This window comes from Sylvia atricapilla, chromosome 6 (genome assembly GCF_009819655.1).
Source record: "Sylvia atricapilla isolate bSylAtr1 chromosome 6, bSylAtr1.pri, whole genome shotgun sequence".
NCBI classification, from domain to species: Eukaryota; Metazoa; Chordata; class Aves; order Passeriformes; family Sylviidae; genus Sylvia; species Sylvia atricapilla.
Genome location: NC_089145.1, coordinates 7,595,567 through 7,614,626, shown reverse-complemented (window position 1 = coordinate 7,614,626; position 19,060 = coordinate 7,595,567). Strand labels below are relative to the sequence as shown.

The 19,060-nt window shown below is 36.2% G+C and overlaps 1 protein-coding gene across 1 annotated transcript in view; it reads right to left on the bottom strand.

The window, feature by feature from the left end:
* Positions 1-18,670, bottom strand: part of LUZP2 (leucine zipper protein 2) — a 47,679-nt gene extending 29,009 nt beyond the window's left edge. Inside the window, exons 1-5 of the mRNA XM_066320552.1 lie at positions 18,365-18,670; positions 16,849-16,919; positions 13,849-13,927; positions 5,979-6,041; positions 1,755-1,817 (exon numbers count right to left, since the gene is read on the bottom strand). Coding sequence (XP_066176649.1) covers positions 1,755-1,817; positions 5,979-6,041; positions 13,849-13,927; positions 16,849-16,919; positions 18,365-18,544 — 456 coding nt within the window. The 5' untranslated portion in view covers positions 18,545-18,670. The remainder of the gene's footprint in view (positions 1-1,754; positions 1,818-5,978; positions 6,042-13,848; positions 13,928-16,848; positions 16,920-18,364) is intronic.
* Positions 18,671-19,060: the final 390 nt, after the last annotated feature.

The window sequence follows — 19,060 nt, the reverse complement described above, 5'->3', positions numbered from 1 at the left end:
CCTGCTCCATCATGGGGAAATGTATTTCCACAGGAAACAGACTCACACTAGACAAGTTTGTAGAGGACTTTCTCATGGGCTACATTTCTTTACAAACTGCTCTGGCATGATCCCTTTCCCTGAGCTGCAGTCCTTCAGGAACAGGTTGCTCCAGCATGGATACTCCATGCAGGAAACCGCTCCAGCCTAGGCTCCTTTTCCATGGATGCACAGGTTCCTGCTCCAGAACTGGTTTCCCACAAGATCACAACCTCCTTTTGGGCATCCACCTGCCCTGACTTGGGGCTCCTCCCCAGGCTGCAAAGGGGTCTCTGCACTCCTGTTGGTCTTTCCGTGGGCTGCAGGGACACCTCTGTCTCACCGTGGCTTTCTGCCCCACAGTCTGCAGGGGAATCTCAGCTCCAGTGCCTGGAGCAGCTCCTCTCCCTCCTTCTGCACTCACCTTGGCATCTGCAGAGATGATTCCTTCACATGTTCTCACTCCTCTCTTCTCTGCCAACAATTATTACTGTGCAATAGCGTTTTTCCTTCTTAAATACATTATCACAGAGGGGTAACTCCCATCTCTGATTGTCTCAGCCTGGGCCAGGTTCATAGTGGAGCTGGCTGACACTGGCAGTGGTGGACACAGGAGAAGCTTCTGGAAGCTTCCCAGAATAAGCCACCCCAATAGCTCTCCCCAGCACCAAAACCTTGCCTTGCAAACCCAATACACCAGGAAAAATAAATTGGAAAAAGGGGAAAACTGCTGATTTTTTAAGCAGTAAAGAAGGGGAGAAAATACATCTGTATTCCTATACTGTGACATGTTTGAAAGCAAAAATAGGGATAAAGGAAGATAACAGATTTTGAAAAACTTAAAAAAAAAACCCTAAACCTATCTCCTACCTTTGAGAATTTATCAGAAACTTGACCTCCTAAGTACTAATCGCTAAGTTAAAAGGTAGAGACTGTAATGAAGAAAATGCATTCAACCATAATTAGGAAAATTTTAGTACAGAAGAAAAATTTTATGCTCTGGTTTCATTCTGGCAAGGTGCAATGACCTTAATAGAAATTATATTTGCAAAAAAAAAACCTGGCTAAAGTAATGTGAGTAAATCGGATCCACATGTAATAGCTTTTTTAAATGAAAAGTTAAATAAAGGGAGTGCTCCCATGAGTGCAGGTACTTCTGGCATTGAGGAATTCGCCAAAAACAGGGATTTTATAAAATTGATTATCTATATCACTCTTCAGTAGAGAGGATATTTCTTTCCCTCAGTGTCATAAAGTGACTCTCTTTCCCTTGAAATAATGAAACATTCCAGGAATCAATAATAATAGATCTTTCCTGTCTCCATATTAATTTCAAAACAGGCCTTTCACAATTACTGTCTTGTTGTAGACACGGAGATCATAGAAATGAAATTCTTTTTTTATATGTTAGAGATGCATATATCTATAGAGTTATATCATAGGTATGCCAAGATGATTTTAGCTGTCTAAAACTTGAGTTTGCAACTTGCTTTCTAACAACATTGAGCTGCTTCTTGTGAAATCACAGAAATGAGTTGGGATGAGAGCACTTTAGGAACACCCACCATATAAGCATTACATATATTCTGTATTCTGGGGTGTGTGTGTCTGTATATATATACATATATATATATTCTTGTTTATATGTATAATACACCAGAACCTCAGTAAAAAAGCCTTTGATGCAAGCTTCTTTGAGGTACACTAGATTTAGAACAGAGAAGACTCTTCCTTACCTCTTCTGCGTGAATACCACAAAGCTTGTTTCCTGACAAGAGCTTGTTTTTGAGGCTTTTGTTCTGAGAGTGGGACAAAAAAATGAAAACAGTTTATTAGTAAGTGTTACTAAAATATTAAGTGACCCTTTAACTATTTGATCATACTGGCTTTATTTTTTACATGGATAACATCTTCAAGTCACCAGCAAAGATATAAATAAGACAAGAGATATTAATCAAGGCACAGTATCCTCTTAAAGAATTCTAAAAAGCATTTACATTAAAATTTACTTCAACAGGAACATGACTGCTCATAGAAACCTTTCTAGAACACTGGCAACTGAAAGTAATTTGGATTTAATATGCTGAGGTACAAAAGGGCAGAACAAACCCTCTAATCGTTGCTTGGTGTGAGCTTCATCACTCAAAATCATTTTCCGTAAATCATTTTAACAACTTCACCTTGATGATCAAAATCAAGGGGTGTTTTTGCTGAATTTCATAACTTAAAACTGCAAGTAATCAAAACCAGTAGAAAGTTTGTTACCTGATACAGCATTTTGCCAACTCAATATGGGTTTTTATATATGAGTTTAAAATGTATTTCTTCTCATTTTCAGGGAAAATAACAAACCTTGACAAACTCAATTCTTCATAGTAATTACTTTTCCACTCCTCATTCATATTATCCTGTAACTGACGGTCAAAGGTAAAGATTTTTCTGGACTGTGAACATCTTTTAAAACTGCTCAAAACCATAAGTATTCAATAAGCAGATCTACAAGTGCTGGATAATACACTTAACATGAAGAAGAAATTAAAAGAATACAAAAAACAACTTTTTCTGTGTTAATGAGCTGTAAATATACAAACAGAAACAGCACCAGCCACATTTCAGGAATGTATGCTTATTACTGAAGAGCAACAGCTTTCCTATACATTGTGCAGAAGAACAAGCTGTCCTTAGAGCAAAAAATGTAATTCCATCCAGTTCAAATCAAATCCACATCCCACTGAAACAGTGGAAGCTTTAATTCCAGAATTAGAAGCTTTGAGTTTCTCTTAAAAAAAAAAAAAAAAAAAAAAACAAACAAAAAAACAACAACAACAACAACAAAAAAAACAAACCACCAAACCACCTTTTTTATAAAGCAAATGCAAAGAAACTAAAGTTTAATTTGAAACTTCGTTTTAATGTCTCCAAAAGGAGATCTGACAATTTCACATTTCACTGTTGCTGGCTACCATGCAACAATATACACTACTGCAGAAACAATAATTTTTCACCAGCTCTTTGACACAGATGCCCACATGCCTCCTGACTGGAACTTTGGACCACGAGTTAAACCACCTCAGGGAACATGAGTTAAGATTAAGGTGACACTGTTACCAAATTATCTCAGGTCTAGGTAGAAGAAAACAAGGCTGAGGGAGAAGAACATACCCAGAAGAAAGCCAGACCTGAAAATCAGTTCTGTCTGGGTTCAGGGTGTGGGAGGTCATAGCCCATGGGCTCACCTGCTGAGGCCAGGTCTGCACACCCTCCCCAGCCAACCAAAGGGGGAGGAGGAGAGTTTTGGGTGTGTGGCATAAGCTCTGGTCAGAGGCAGTGAACACCCACCCTCTCTTACACAAACCAGCTCAGTTGTAAACTGCCCTACATCCCAGGAGGCCAACATCCCAGTGGGGCATTCACGGGAGAGGCAGCTGGGGGGTGTTACAAACCATCCAACACCCCTGAAGTGCCCCCCAGAGTCATTCCTGAGGAGGACTGCACGTGATGCAACAGGTCCAGAGGCTCTGTTGCATGAGGTACTGCCAAACCTGCCCTCCCAGGCCATTCCCACCTGGCCCAAGCCATACATAAATCCACCAAACTCTGAGTTTGGTGGGACCCTCAACACCAAGACCAGAAGAGGAGGATCAACAAATGCTGTTGGGATGTAAAGTGGTGATATTTCCTACTTAATCTGTCTCTCACTCTCCTTCTCTCCTCTCCCTTTTTCTATTTCTTTATATCTCTCTCTCTACACCTCATATTTACTGTTAAATAAAATCCATATTATTGACTTGGGCATATGGTCTCATTTACACCTTAATTTGGGCAGAGGCATCTCTCTAACAATTTTAATAACTGGACTGTAACAGCCCACAAAAGTCAGAACTCAAGACAACTTGCTAAATTCGTTAACATGTTCTTCACAGAGCTTCCATACTGAAAATAAAAAGCTTTCTGCTTCAGTCCCTGGGCTAAAAATTGCTTTTCTGTACAACGTCCTCTCCTCACACACTACATGACAGCTGCCGCATTCAGCTGGAAGGCTGTTGCCATCTATTTGTATCTCCAAATGGCAAAGCTGAATGGCACTAGGGTACATGCTGAAAGAGCAGAACTAAAGAGGAAATTATTTTTACAGTCACAGAAGAGCATTGGACTGCAAAACTCACAATCTGGAAATACAAAATGAGGGTGAATGCAATATTTGAAAGAACAAGAGAAGCTATGATGGAAGCATTTTCATCATCTGTCTCTATACATCTGTATGCAGATTAAATAATTTAGAGAATTTTATGTGTAGGTTTTGAAAGAATAAATATAGAGCACACCCAAATTTATGAGATTTTTAAAAGCAATGTGTATTCAGTGTTTCGAGGCAGGACCTAAATAACACTTTCGTCAAAAATCACATAATTTAAATTCAGTCAAATTAAAAAAAAAAAATCATAGAAGTGTTTACTTTTAGGGAACTAACAAACATGGTAGAGAAGTTTAATAGAATGCCATTAGGCTGGTCAATAGGATGAGACTGATATGATTTATTAGAGTTTACAGGCTCGATTGCAAAACATCCCATGATAATAGGTGAGAAAAGAAAGCAAGGCATTTTTGACTGCAGATGAAGACAATTGAGAGCTTGGCCTAATTAACATGAGCAACTGAAAGAGACATTTCCTATTGTTGTGGCTTAGGAATAGTGCTCCCCAATCCATTACCCCTGTGAGACTCCCCCAAACTTGCTCACCACTTTCCCCTCCAGGAATGGAGCTGGGAATTGGAGACACAAAGGTGAAAATTACAGGGTGAGATAAGAACAATCTACTAGAAACAGCGACGAGGCAAGAAAATGAACAGTAACAATATTAATAACAAAAGGTATAAGGAAAACAACTTACACTGAAAATAAAACAGTACCAGACCATTTCAGTCACCATGCTTTTTTTGTCTCAAACAGAGCCAGAAACGAGAGTCCACTGTTCCTGCCCCTGGCAAGTGATGCAAGGTGGTATCAAATAATGGTCTGGCCATGCCCCCTTCCTGACTACTGTAAAAAATTAATCCTGTCCTGTCCAGAACTAGGACACATTTATGACTTAAAAAGTAATGTAAACATTTTTTTGGCTTGACCGTATATATACATTTTCATGAGAAATCAGAAATCCCTATTTAAATGACAGGTTTAAGGAGATCAATTTTTCATATGCATAGAGTCAGAATAGTTTAGAAAAGCAGAAGAATTCAGCAAAGCAGATAAAGAAAAGAAGCCTGCTTGGCATGAGAACGAGACATCGTATGAATAAAATATTTTCAAGTGCAAAGTTCTTTGCAAAATAAAGAAATGTGCAGGAAAACTACATCCTGATTTAAGCAAACTGTAGATAAAGGGATAAGGGGGTAAAGAAATATAATAATGCTCAAATATTTCACGTTTCAATTCCAAGACCAAATTTCATAGTAAATTCAGTTTGATTCGAATAAACATTATTTAAAACATGCTTTATATTTTATTTGGAATTTTGGGATCAATCTGGGATCAATATTCACGGCATACAAAGCTTAAAACATTTTAGGAGTTTGAGTATTTTAAAATTTTATTAGTAATTTCAGTTCTGAGATTGCATTTCCTTTCTCCTCCTCTTGCTATTTATTTTTAAAGCAAACAATAACAACATGAACAAAGTTTTATTGTGTTCTACAATAACCTACAGAACCTCTTTCCTAAAAAGCAGCAAAAGTTAGAGGTGTGCTACCAAAGTAAGCCCCACTAGCACAGAGTCAACCACTGCATTCAATAAAACACTATTTCTAAGTGCACACAGTCGTTTTAATTTGTTTCTCTATTCAGAGAATCTCCCTGGTGCCCTTTTTGCCTACTACAATAACATGTTTTATATGTGAAGCCAAACCACACTTTCTTCCAGTATGAAATCTGAACTGAGATGACAATCGAACATTCCTCTTACCTCATTTTGCAGGTCTCGTATAATTTTGCTCTTCCTTTCCATTTCAGTCTTCAAAAAGTTAATCTACAATTATAAAGAAATGTTGAGTGGGAGTTGTTGAGGTGTAATTGTAAATACTAATTATCTTTATGCTTTTAGAAGTTTTGGAAAAAAAATAACCACCAAATCAAAAAATTTTGCTTACATACCAAATTGGTATAGCCCACAGCCAAGTATTTGCTAAATCCACGAACATTTAGCATACTTACTAGAAAACTTAAAATCAAAAGAAGAAAACTGCTGTATTTAAATAGGTTTACTTTTGTTTTGCACCAGTAGATATATTGTTTATTTTTCACAAGGCAGTTCAATGTGATCAAAGAACTGAGGATTTTTAAAACAATATTAACTGATTTTCTAACAAAAATATTTTTCCCCTCTAAGAACATATCTATCAGAGTAGGTTTCTAACACTTATTCTATTTGAATGCTACAGGGTTGGTCCTAATTAGATAAAGACCTTGCTTCTAGTCAGACCCACTTGTAGAATAAAGTGTGTTATACATTAAAGCATTCAAATATGGTCTTTAGATCCTACTTAAGTCAATGACTTGACTCGGAAAGTAGAAATTGCAGTCACAAAGCTTAAGACTGAATTTAATCAAACACAGGTTAAAAAATTATTTTTACAAATGAGTTTTTTCAGGATTGAGGTTTAATCACAGCTTATGGAATACAATTGGAGGAAGGAGGTCATAACAGTAAAAAAATAGGATTAAAGGAACTCATTTCCATTACTTTGAAGGAGCATACTTTTAGATAGTTCAATTAGCAAAATACTCATCCTTATTTACCCCATGTCCCGTGCTGTTGATACAGAACTCTACCCAAGTTCAAGGGAAACTGTAGTTGTTCTGACATTGCAACAGATTTGATAAGAAAAACAAAACTCCTGTAAGAAACAGATTCAGATCATAGACATTGACCCAAAGGTTAATAGTTTGGATGTCATGTAGATATAAAACCATACCAAATCTACATGGTATGACAGCTGTTCCTAGAATCATGTCCTCACTCAAGTAGACATGTCAGTAATTTAAAAAACATCACTGCACTGACAGCACTCTCACCTGTATCAAAAGAGAAGTCAGAGAATGCTGTCATCACTTAAGACAGAAATGTAGGCAGGGGGTCCATGAGACTAGTGCCACCTGACATGCACAAATAGAACTTCTTTTACAAACTCTTCAAAAGCTTTGTCTAAGTGCTTTGATCATGGAAATACTGATTCCACATCCACCTGCTGACTGAGAATGATGCTTTATTCAGCACCTGCCTAGCAATAACATCCACAAATACTGGAATTTAGTACAAGTATAGATATTAAATATGAAGATTTTGCACAAAAAAATAAAGTTCATAATCAAAATATCAGATCAAGATGAATGGGGAAAAACACAACACAGCTATTTATTGTGGTTATTTTGCTTTTTCAGCTGTTCAAAGGAATTGGCAGCTATCTACCATTAAATAGTGAGAAAACTAATATACTAACCTCCATTGAAGAGAGTTCCCGCTACTAAACCTATCTCTCAGGAATACTAATATTCCTTCAAGGCACTTCACTTCTAGCTATGAATATATATGAAATAATTAAAGAGATGTGATATCAAAATTATTATCTCTGCATAGCTTGGATCTTTAAGGGAAGAGACATTTAGGACAGCCCGGTACTATAAATTTACCCAGTAATCTACGTTAGTTAAATTTTTTTAATTACTATTCAGATGCATATGCATCCTATATAATTGATATGGATATCTTACATAGTGCAAACATACTGCTTTAGCTTAGCTGAATTAAAAAAAATAAATTAACAAAAACTAAAAAGTATTTTTACATCACTTCTTTTTTCAAAAATAATAGAAATATTATTTAGGAGCTCATTAATTTTTGCCTTTATATTATACCAGCATTTTAAGGGTCTTCTACTATGTCTCTAATAAATGAAGACCCAGAACCACTTAGTCACAAAGTACAGCTATGGAGCATTACACAGGAGGGATTTATATGACTTGTCTACAATAAAGGGGTAACTTTCCTTATCCATTTAAGTGTATCCATGTATATAGCTTCATGCTTTAAGGCAAATCAGTCTGTACTAGACCATTTGCATGACGCTTTTAGTAAGTCTCAAGGACAAGACATAATATAATTTCCTAGAAGAGATATACAAATACTACTTTGTCATCAAATCCTGATAGTATAATAAGCAAGAATATATAATAAGCAAGAATAGACATTTATACGCAGCTCTAAATTAATAGTGAAAAAAATAACATTCACCTCTTTCCACGTGTTGTCTGCTTTAATTACTATCTGGCTGCAATTATGACAATACATAATGAAAATATATTGTCCTAAGGCTGAACTTTTCAGTACTAAACAAGGACACTGCTTTCATATCCTGAAGAGAGTCATCCAAGATACTCAGAGCTTTGTGTGTTTCAGAGCTCATTATGTTTATTAAAGACAACAGTTTCCATTCCTTTATTCACAGCAGTTGGTGACCTTGAAATGTTAAAATTCAATTTCCCCCCATCAAAACAGAGAATACTTTAGCAGATGGTGGAGATCTAATTTTAAGAGTCAAGACAATAGTAGTTATTCATGAGAGGATGGAAAAATCCCAATATAACATAATTACTGTGCAGCCAAGACTCAGCTCTAAGCATCTTCACTCACCTCCAGACTTCTTGTCTCTTGCTCAGGACTAAAACGGGCAGTTAAGGTGTAACTGAAATTCATTCATTAATGTGAACTAGTTTGGCCATATCTTGAAACCCTGGCATACTCAGTGTTCATGTTCCTGGACTAATTTTCAAGTTACAGTGTAAAAATTGACTTCAAAAGCCAGAGAGAACTGTCTAGGCCATTATGTAAAACATAGAAAATATTCTTTCCTTTGGGCAAAATGTGTTCTACAGAGTGCTAAATACTTTTAAAAGCAAAGCTGAATAGACTTTCACCTATTAGTATTTCCAAGACGAATGTAATTTCTGAGCTGCAAGTTAGAGTTTGATTAGTAAATGAAACTTTTTTTACCAAAGGAACATCTAGAATTTTATGAATAGTCATAAAAGCTTTTACTAGCAAAAAAAAATTTTGAAGGGAAAAACATCAGCTCTTTTTACTAAAAAATCTTCCAAGTATGGGGATAATACTGAATCAGATTCCTCATAGTCTGTTAGTCCTTCATTACTAGAAAAACCCTACTGATTTTAAAATACCCATACTGTTTATGGTTTCTTTTTGTAAGTCATACATAAAAGATTACTTAATTCTCAGTTCTCATAATGAACAATGAGCAAAGAAAGGAAATTACACACACCTATTTTCTCCATTATTTTGACAGAGAGCACTGAATCTGTATTGCCAAACAACCCAAAAGCATATCTTCTTTAAAACTGCTAGCATGATATAAAATACCAACAGAATAAAATAGAAAAAGTGGACTAAACTTACTGTAATTAGCCAGATTATTTTTAAGTGTTTCCATGTTTCTTTATCTTCTCCCTCATCCAGAGCCAGCAAGTTCTTTATATAAACTTTAACTGAGGTTAATGGGAAATAAGCGTGCAAACTTGCTAAAAATGTAACTATTCCTTAACATGCAAACAGTCAGCATGAAGTACAGCCAAGCAAAGAGTCTATGTCCCAAAAGCTCTAAGAGCCTTTTAACCTAATGAAGACATACAGAATCAATACTTATTCTATTTATTCAAATTAATTGAAAAACCCCACACAAACAAAGCAAAACACATTCAAGTTACATGTGCCATTTGCTCCATGCCTTTTTGTTAACAAAAGTGAAAATTAGTCCATGAACTCCAATTCTGTTGCTGGAAGTGGCTCTGCTCCACATTTAGAGATATAGCTTGAGATTATTATTATTTTTCTCATTGCATAAAACCTTAATACAAATTGCTAGGATATTTGATGTTAATTGTGGAATAAAAAACTCTGTCAACCTTCAAGGATCGTTAAAGAGGACATCAGGTTATTTGGAATGATGTCTTACATATTTTATATGCATATTGTATGACTTAACCCAGCATGGTCCTTCTGAAAGGTTTCTAGATATAAAATAATCTACAATTCTAGTGTGAAACAATCTGTAGAGAAGCTCCTTCACAACCAAAGTCTTTCTGGAAGCCTGTATTTGACCTTGAATTTTGTAATTTTGCAGGACTAGTCTGAAATTTAAACCATTCTTATCATAACTAATGTTTCTCAGCACATTTCATTCTCCCAGACAAAACTGCTGAAACAACAGGCATAAATGTATCTGAGATCTGCCATAAATTTTCTAGGAAAGTCCCAAGTCTGTCCCAAGACAGACTGCTGCTGCTCTTTGTTAGTGCTACAGACACAGGACACAATCCAGAAAGGCAGTGCTCACTCCTGGTAAGATCCCCCAGGTCAGCCCTCAGTGTGATTACTGCTCCAGAGGACAGGAATGTCTTTACACATCCTTCCACTTTCCTCAAGCCTGAGCTGCTGCTCCTAGCCTCTGGAGGCTGCTCCTACCCAGCAGCAGCTCCCCTGGCTGCCCTCTGCCAGCCAGAGCTGCTACCCACCAACCCTGCAGCAGAGCTGAAGTGCTCTGAACAGCAGCTCTTCTGCTGCCTACAGTTCTTGGTTTCTCTAGTCTTAAAGGGTCAAAAAATGGATATGCAAGCACAGTAACACTGATATCTCTGTTTCTAATGAATCCTTTATGCAATGCTAGTGAAAAGCCTTGCCACATGTTGCACAAGAAGACATGAATGCAAAGTCTAATGTATAGCTGTTGTGTCTCCTTTGTTCTTTTGCTTTGCTCAGAATCTTTGAGTAATTTCCTGGTTATTTTTTTATTTAATTTGACTTAATTCATATGAATTATTACTTACACTTTTACATTGACCTAATAAAGAACACCTTCAGGCAGGTGTTACCTGTTGAATTTATACAGGAAATTAACAAAAGCAGTGTACTATGCCTCCTTGGCAAATGCAGAAAATAAATATGTATTTCCACCCTTCCCCCCCACAGCAGTGCTTTATTAGTCTCTGTGAAACGTAATTCTACTTTCATTTACTCTGATGAAAATCAAGATATACTTCACCAAGTCCTAGAATATAAAATGTGCTTAAATGTGATTAGAAACAAGGTTCACAATTAATTAAATTAGAATTAAATTCAAGCTCCCATCTTCTCACTAGTCTTCTATTAAAGTACTTAGAGTTTCTTTCCTAGATTTCACATTGTTTTCAGAAAAACAGAACAAACACATAGAGAAACCAGGTATAAAACACCCTTGTGTGTCAGTAGTAATATCTATCTCCATTTCTATTGGAATTTTCATCTGAGGATTCTGATGCACTTTTTAAATATTCATTCGGTCTCATTGTGTTGTTGAGTTTCACTATGTACATTGTGCTCTGAGGCATAAAGTAAATGTCACAAACCAAGGACGGAGTTCTGATTTCCCCAGAATTATTAGCAAGTTTAATATGCTATTAGTGGCAAGTATTGGAATACAGCTCAAGAATTCAGAATCTTTAACCATCTGCCACCACTCCAAGCCAGCTTCTGTTATACACTCAGAGGAGCTTTTCCTGGTTTCTGCACCAGGTGATATTTTGCTCAGTTAATGGCAGATGTTGTTTTGTGTAGAACAAATCTTGTGCTCTGCCAAGTGCTAGAGTGGGACTGAATGTACACAAGGCACTGTTGCTCAAATAAAAAAAAAGCACTATATAACAAACACAAACAAATCCACTCACTACATCTGAGATTTATGTAATCCACACCTGACTAAGTCTTGAGGATCAAAATCTAATCAAGAGAGTCAATAATGAAATAAATTTTCCACCTTCCATTTGCAGGACTGGAAATCACTGTGCTGATAAAGCCAACAGGAATGCACCTGAAAAAACGTCAACTTTCAACTAGTGTGTTCTGAGTACTTATCAGAGACAACCAGACACTCATTTTTGTTCTTTACTTCAGAACTATATTGAAGGAGGTGATTCTCCCCCCCATTCTGCTCCTGTGAAACCCCACCTGGAGTACTGTGCACAGCTCTGGTGTTCCCAGCGTAGGAACGACACAGAACTGTCAGAGCAAGTTCAGAGGAGGGTGACAAAGCTGTTGAGAGGACTGCAGGACAACCCCTAGGGAGACAGGCTGAAAGAGCTGTAGCTGTTCAGCCTGGAGATGAGAAGGTTGCATGCAGACCTCAGAGCAACCTTCCAGTGTGTGAATGGTCCTACAGGGAAGCTGGAGAGAGACCCTTCATCAGGAACTGCAGGGGCAGGACAAGGAGTAACAAGGATAAACTGAAAGAGGGGAAATTTAGGTTAAGTATTAAGAAGAAACCTTCCACCCTGAGGGAGGTGAGGCACTGGGACAGGTTGCCTGGGGAGGCTGTGGATACCCAACCCTGACAGTGTTCAAAGCCAGGCTCAATAATGCCTTGAGCAATGTGGTCTAGTGGGAGGCTGGGATTAGATGATCATTAAGGTCCATTCCAACCCCTTAACATTCTATGACTCTAGGATTCAATATAGACAATTTATAGACTGTCTCAGTACAAAAAGATCTTAAAACAAGAAAGATAACCAAAAATATGCTATCCTTTTCAAACTCAATACAGTTTTCCAATTACTCCTTTTCTCTCCTGAAAAGAATAAAAGTTTTTTCTTCATCTAGACAAAAATGCAAGTACCAAAAATACTCTAATTATATGTTGTATGGTACACAAGAACAAAAAGCAGACTTTACTCTTCAGACTTCTGAGCAACAAAGGAAAAAAATGTGTTTTCAAAAATCAGATTAACTGAAAGAAACCTGCAAAAGGAATAGTTTGGTCCACCATCTATGCTGTTTCTAGTTAGAAGGTGTCAAAACATGCACTCTCATATTTTGTTCACCAAGGGTGTAAAACCACACACAAATCACAGTCATACGAAATAAGGCATTGTAAATATTTGTTGGATTTAATAATTATATTTCAACCTCTGTCTTGGACAAACCCTTGCTTTGTGACCTTGGAAGACAGCAAAATCTTAGTCAATAAATCAGTAATTATCCAATATGAAATATAAAATAGATCTACAAACACTTCTAGCAGGTTGTTTCCAAGTCCAGAGTTCAAATCATAAACCACTTAAGGTTTGAAGGAACCTCTGGAGATTATCTAGTCAACTCATGCTCAGTTGTGTTCATGCTATAGGAATTACTAACCAACAGAGTAATATACTTTCATCTTAGTAAACCAGATTCTACCTCTTTCCCCTACAGTAGCAAAATGTGTCTATTTATGCCCCATTGCTACATGAAATTCAAAACAACTGTGCAGTTTGTCCAGAAACAGAATTTGAATAAAGCATGAAATCTTAACAGGACTTAGTAACACCTTCTATAATGAAAATTAGTTCTACTGTGGTCAAAATCAGATACTCTACTATCTACTTTATTGCTGAAAATCCATAGTAATTCCTAAAAAGTCAATGGATGTATGACAGTATATATTAGTATAGATGAGACATGAGGGTCCATAAAGATCATTCGCCAGGGAGAGGACTTAGGCCTAAATTTCCTGCCTTAAGTCTCCAAAAGTGTATAAACATCCCTAAATTCCATAGAAATAAGGGAAGATAGGAATCTTAATATTTTAGAACATTAAAATTTTTTCCAGCTCCTAATTTCTGAAGCTTGCAGAGTACTAACATATTTGAGAAATCCATTCTTTTTTTATAAAGTTTTTTTAGCTAATAAAGTCTCAAGGCAAGATTAAAAAACAACAGAAAAAAAAAAAAATAAGGAAAGAAAGAGAATCACTCACAGTAGCCTGCTGCTTCTCTGCTTTCTCAGCTGCCTCATTAAGCTGCTTTTGAAAGGCTTCCTGGAGAGATTTCATTTCCCTAGTTTATTGAAAACACAGAACACAAAACTTCAACACAAGTTTCCATTAGGAAATAATCTTCAGATTGAAAAAAATAGACCTTTAATTATTCAGAGGAGCAAACAGATGTACTTGGTGTATGAGTCTCACAAATAAAATGATAATGACTCCATGAAGTTTAGTTCCAAAGCAAAACCAAAATTATCTATGATGCAAACTGGCCACTCTTTATATCTACCGAATGGCCTGCTGTGCAAAACATCTGCCAGTGCATAATTTCCAACAAAAATGACTGGCACCAAAAAAGTGAGCAAAGTAGGCAAGTGAAAATGCACTGGCATGGAGACATTATTATCAATAAGAACTAGTTTATATCTGCTTTAAAATAAACAAATAAATCATGGTCTGATAAAATTCAACCTCATATAGCACCTTCTAGAAGTAAGCAAAAAAAATTCAGTAGAAGATTCTGACATAAAAAAAAAAGGATAATGGCTTGGATTGGGCTTTATTTGAATGAAGGGAAAACTCTTTGCATTGATTCAGCCAGAGATTTTCTCCAAATTGCAAGAATTTTCTACCCACAGGATACGACACACTTTGCAGTTGTAGCAAAGTAGTAAAATGACATATTTCATAACAGCTGTAGAGCTTTTGGAGCTTTTTTTTCTGCTTGTGTGGATAAACTCTCAACAAACATCAAGCCAAAACTGGATTTACAACACGGTAACAGACAATAATTTAGCCCTGTAAAAACTAAACTGAATGGAAAGCACTTAATTTTAAAAGAACTTGCTACCTGCTGCATCATCTGTCTTTTTAGCTGATAACCCCTACTGCTTTCAGCAATTTCAGCAACACTAGCACAGAACTAGTGATTGAGCAGCACAACAACAACATACCATCAGCACTAACAAATGCCATCATTTCAAAGTGTTAATGATGCACAGAAAGAATAAAACTAGAGGCATCAAAGTAAGTGACCAAGTTTTACTTGCAACTTGGGAATTATTGAAGAATTTGCACAAAAGGAATTTTGAAAAAAAAAACAACTATTTTGAAGTCAGCAGAACATTTACTTACAACAGCTGAGATTCTGGTACTCTAAACTTAACTGTATCATCCAGCATTGGAGAGCATAATCAAAGTCATGCTCAGATCAAATGCAGCTCATGTTTGTTCAAAGAAAGATCGTAACATTAATACTGGGATATATATTGAATTTTGGCTTCAATGCAATAGATTTAAGCGTAATACTGTGTTCACTTTTCTTCATTTATTGCAGATAAAACACAGCCTGAGGACCATGGCAAATAAAGTGTGACCTTTCCTAAGTGAAATTCTATGAGGAAGATTCCCTGGCACATTTTTCAATACCTCTTTCATACACTGAACTTTTACACCTCTCTGGAAAAGAAATCTAAGAAGTCTGTAATCAGCTGGCAACAGAGTATCCCCAAAGCATTTCCTTGTAGTATACCGCAAAAACTTTTCATTTTCCAAATGATGGAGTGGGCTGCTCAGCAGTAGATTGCACTGATCCAGTCTTTATTTTTGGGAACTGCTCTTCTGCAGTATACTCAATGTCTGGATGCTTTAGAAGCAGAAGTCAACATGTATTTTTGGGTGGATCTTGAGAGACTGCAAGGGGTGATTAGGAAGAATATTTGAAATATGTAATAAAATTTTCTTTTTGCAGACTCAGTTTTCCCATTTGCAACTAAGATCTATTTGCTAAACAGCCCATTAATACTTTTAATCAACTCGTGTCTCAATTCCATAAAGGAAAGTTGCACAACAAGCCAACCACCACACAACTGCATTCGTGGATGTTGAAGGATTTGGTCTGTGCGAAGGAAATCTGTGATGCTGACATGTACCCCTTCAGTCACATCCAAGCCACCTAAGTATTTAAACAGGACAAAAGCTAAAGTCTTCCCTTTATAATTTAATATATTTACTTGGAATACCTGAAAGATTGTTACAGATCTTATGTAAAAATAAGAAATTCTACAGGTATTGTACTGTGGACCTCATATATTGGGTATTTAAGACATGAAGGTCATTTTCCAGAAGGTTTCTATGTCGCAATGCAATTTCATATGGATGTACTTTCACGTGTACTTCTACAATGAATATGGATGTAAGGTGGCCACAAAATTTAATTATTGCATTTTTAACAATAAAGGAAGTATGAACTTAATGAAGTTTCTTACTAAACATTTTTCCTAGGGAAAATTATGAAGTAGAGATGCATTCATTATATACTGTTTTTCCAGCAAAAGTAGTCACTACATTAGTTATGTTTTCTTGCTATTAAAATTGTATTGATGTTGCTATTTGCTGGTCTGAATTTCAAGAACTAAGAGACACAGAATGATGAGACCTAGTTGCAATGAAGCACTAGGGAAATCGAGACTAAGCACCAGCCATGGGAACTAACCTTTTAAGTGCTCAATGAATAATTTCATATTAATACTTCTTTCTCCTCCTAGCTCCATTCATCACAAATATCCAGTGGAAGTATTTCTGTTTGCACACAGACTAGTGGTTTTGAGTGTCTACACACAAACATTTGTTTAAGAGGTTTGAATAAATGTCATCTCCAAACTTAGAGATTCAGATACCTTAGTAATTTAATTTTCTAAAAATTCTGATTTTTAAAGGAATACTTCACAGCTAAATCTTCCTTTAAAATTCAAAATGCCTTTCTTTAGCAGATATCTCACCATACCATTTTAATACATTTTCCTATCATATATCCAATACCAGCAGATCCATATTTTGTTTCAAAAAGAGTATTTCCTGCCTTTATTTTACTGCTATCATCAGCAGACTCTGGAATACAGAGTGTTTATCTATATAATAAGAGGAAAGGTGGAATTTGCTAGTCTGACAGTTTTTAGTCAGGAAAGAGAAGGAAAGAAGTGAGGATCTTACCTTTGGTTTTGGCCCATTTCCAGAAGTTTCTGCACATCAGCTTTGGTTGATGCTTCATCATTTTTCAAAGACTGATAGAAACAAAAAAACCTCTATTAAAGAGATCCTTTTTATTATCAATCTGTGAAAGTATTTGGCCCACATTCATAAAATAGTCCTGGTGAATTGCAGACATTACCACTTAAGAAAATTGGAAGAATAGTCTGACTCTTCTTTTACTCTAACTCAAACAGTTAACTGTACACAGCTCTGTATTTTTCAAACACTAAATGAGAGAAATACAATAAGCAGATTTAGAAACAAATGAATGACTAAAAACATTAGAATTTTATGACCAAGTAAGTGTATATATACAGAAGATAATACTACTGCTCTTTGTCCATATCAGCATCCTGTAGTGTTAAGCTTAAAATATTTCACAGCGTAATTTTGCTGAATACTACCTTCAACTGTGCTACATTCCAATAAATTTGCTACAAGCAGCAGCATATTTCTCTAAAAAGTAAGATGAAGGCTACAAAAACAGTGATAAAGTACTCAAAAAAAATCCAAAATTAAACCAAATTCCCAAACCAAAACTCCCAAAGATCAGAAGGTTGATTAACTAAAAGCAGAGTAGTCTGGAACATAAGACAACATAACAGAACAATATAATATAGCACAGTACTGATACACATCACTAGTATTCTGTGAGCAGACAGTGCTGCTTCTCTTTTTATTTTTCCCAGCTAGGTTAGAACGATGAAGATAAAAATGTATTGTCAGAAAAATAATTTCCTTTAAAATGGCATGAAATACAGAGACCAACTTCAACTGATAATGAATCCAAACGTTTTCACCAGACCAACAAACTCTGCTGGAGAAAGACAGGTGCTCCCTCAGCTGAGTATCTGGAACTCAAATCCAGGGCAGCATTTTCAATCTAGTTTTTCCTCTGAGGACTTGATTTGAGTTGAGAGTTAACCTACTGCCCTTTCAGCCTATCCATGACACCCAAAAGTTAAAATGCAGAGAAGACTCAGCTCTGACTTCAGGCTCATCTACCACAGTTTGTCAGCTGAACTTTTAAAGCAGTGCCCTCCAGTAAATCCAGTCAGACTGTGTGAATGGTATGTCAGAAAGGCAAACTAGGCAACTAAATTAAGTTCAGTGTATGGAACTCAGCAGCAAAGATCCAACCTGCAACAGCAAAGGACATCCTCTGCAGTAGCTGCCAGCACAAATGTGTGTCAGCGCCATTAATAGTGCAGATTTCTTGTCCTTCCCTTTCTTTTTCTGTATTCTATTTTCATATTTTCTTTATTTTTGTTCAGTTGACAAAGGTCCCAAAACGTTAGGATGAAGTTTTCCATGAAACTATCAGGTTTACATTAAGTAGAAGATCAACAAAATAACAAAATAATAATTATTCCCATGTTTAAAGGTTAAAAAACTCACACTTTTTTGTAATTAAGACACTAATAAGAAAATGTTGAGATAAGTAAGTAATCCTATAGAAACTGAGACAGAGTCTAACCTGGAGGTTTACTTTAATTCCCTGAAGTTCTTTAGAAGTCTTCAACAGCTGATGAAGTATGTTGCTCCTTTCCTTAAAGACTTCTTTCAGCTGTTTTTCCAGTTCTTCATAGCCCTGTCTAACACAAAGAATAAAAGCATGAGATAATCCCAAAGCATTAGTCAATGCACCTGAACACATATCTTAGTTCATCTTGATTTCTAAATAACCAAATTTTAGTCTCACATGCATTTGATAAGCATTCTTAAGAAGGTTTCACACACATCAGTTTTCTACATCAGCATGCCAACAGCCTGAAGCTGTGTTATTATATGAAAAGCACAGTGTATTTTATGAAGCTGATGTTAGATTAACAAAAATTGAATACTTTCACCACAGCATAGTAACATTTATTTCATATTTAAAAACACCTCAATTACAAAACATATCTTTACAAATACAGAAATTTTGTCCTGATGAATACAAGCTCACTTGTCTGAATTAAACTAACAAGATGTTCAATTAAGAAAAACTGCCACATGTAAATGAACTGAACCAGACGTTTAAAGACTTAATCAGAATAATCCCACTGAAGCTGAGGAAGATCCAAGATGAAAGAACACCTCATCCATATTTAGGTACCTGTCAGAATAAAGCATATGGCTCTTTAAGGAGGATGGCATCATCCTTCATCACGCAGAAGAAAGTAAGAGAAGT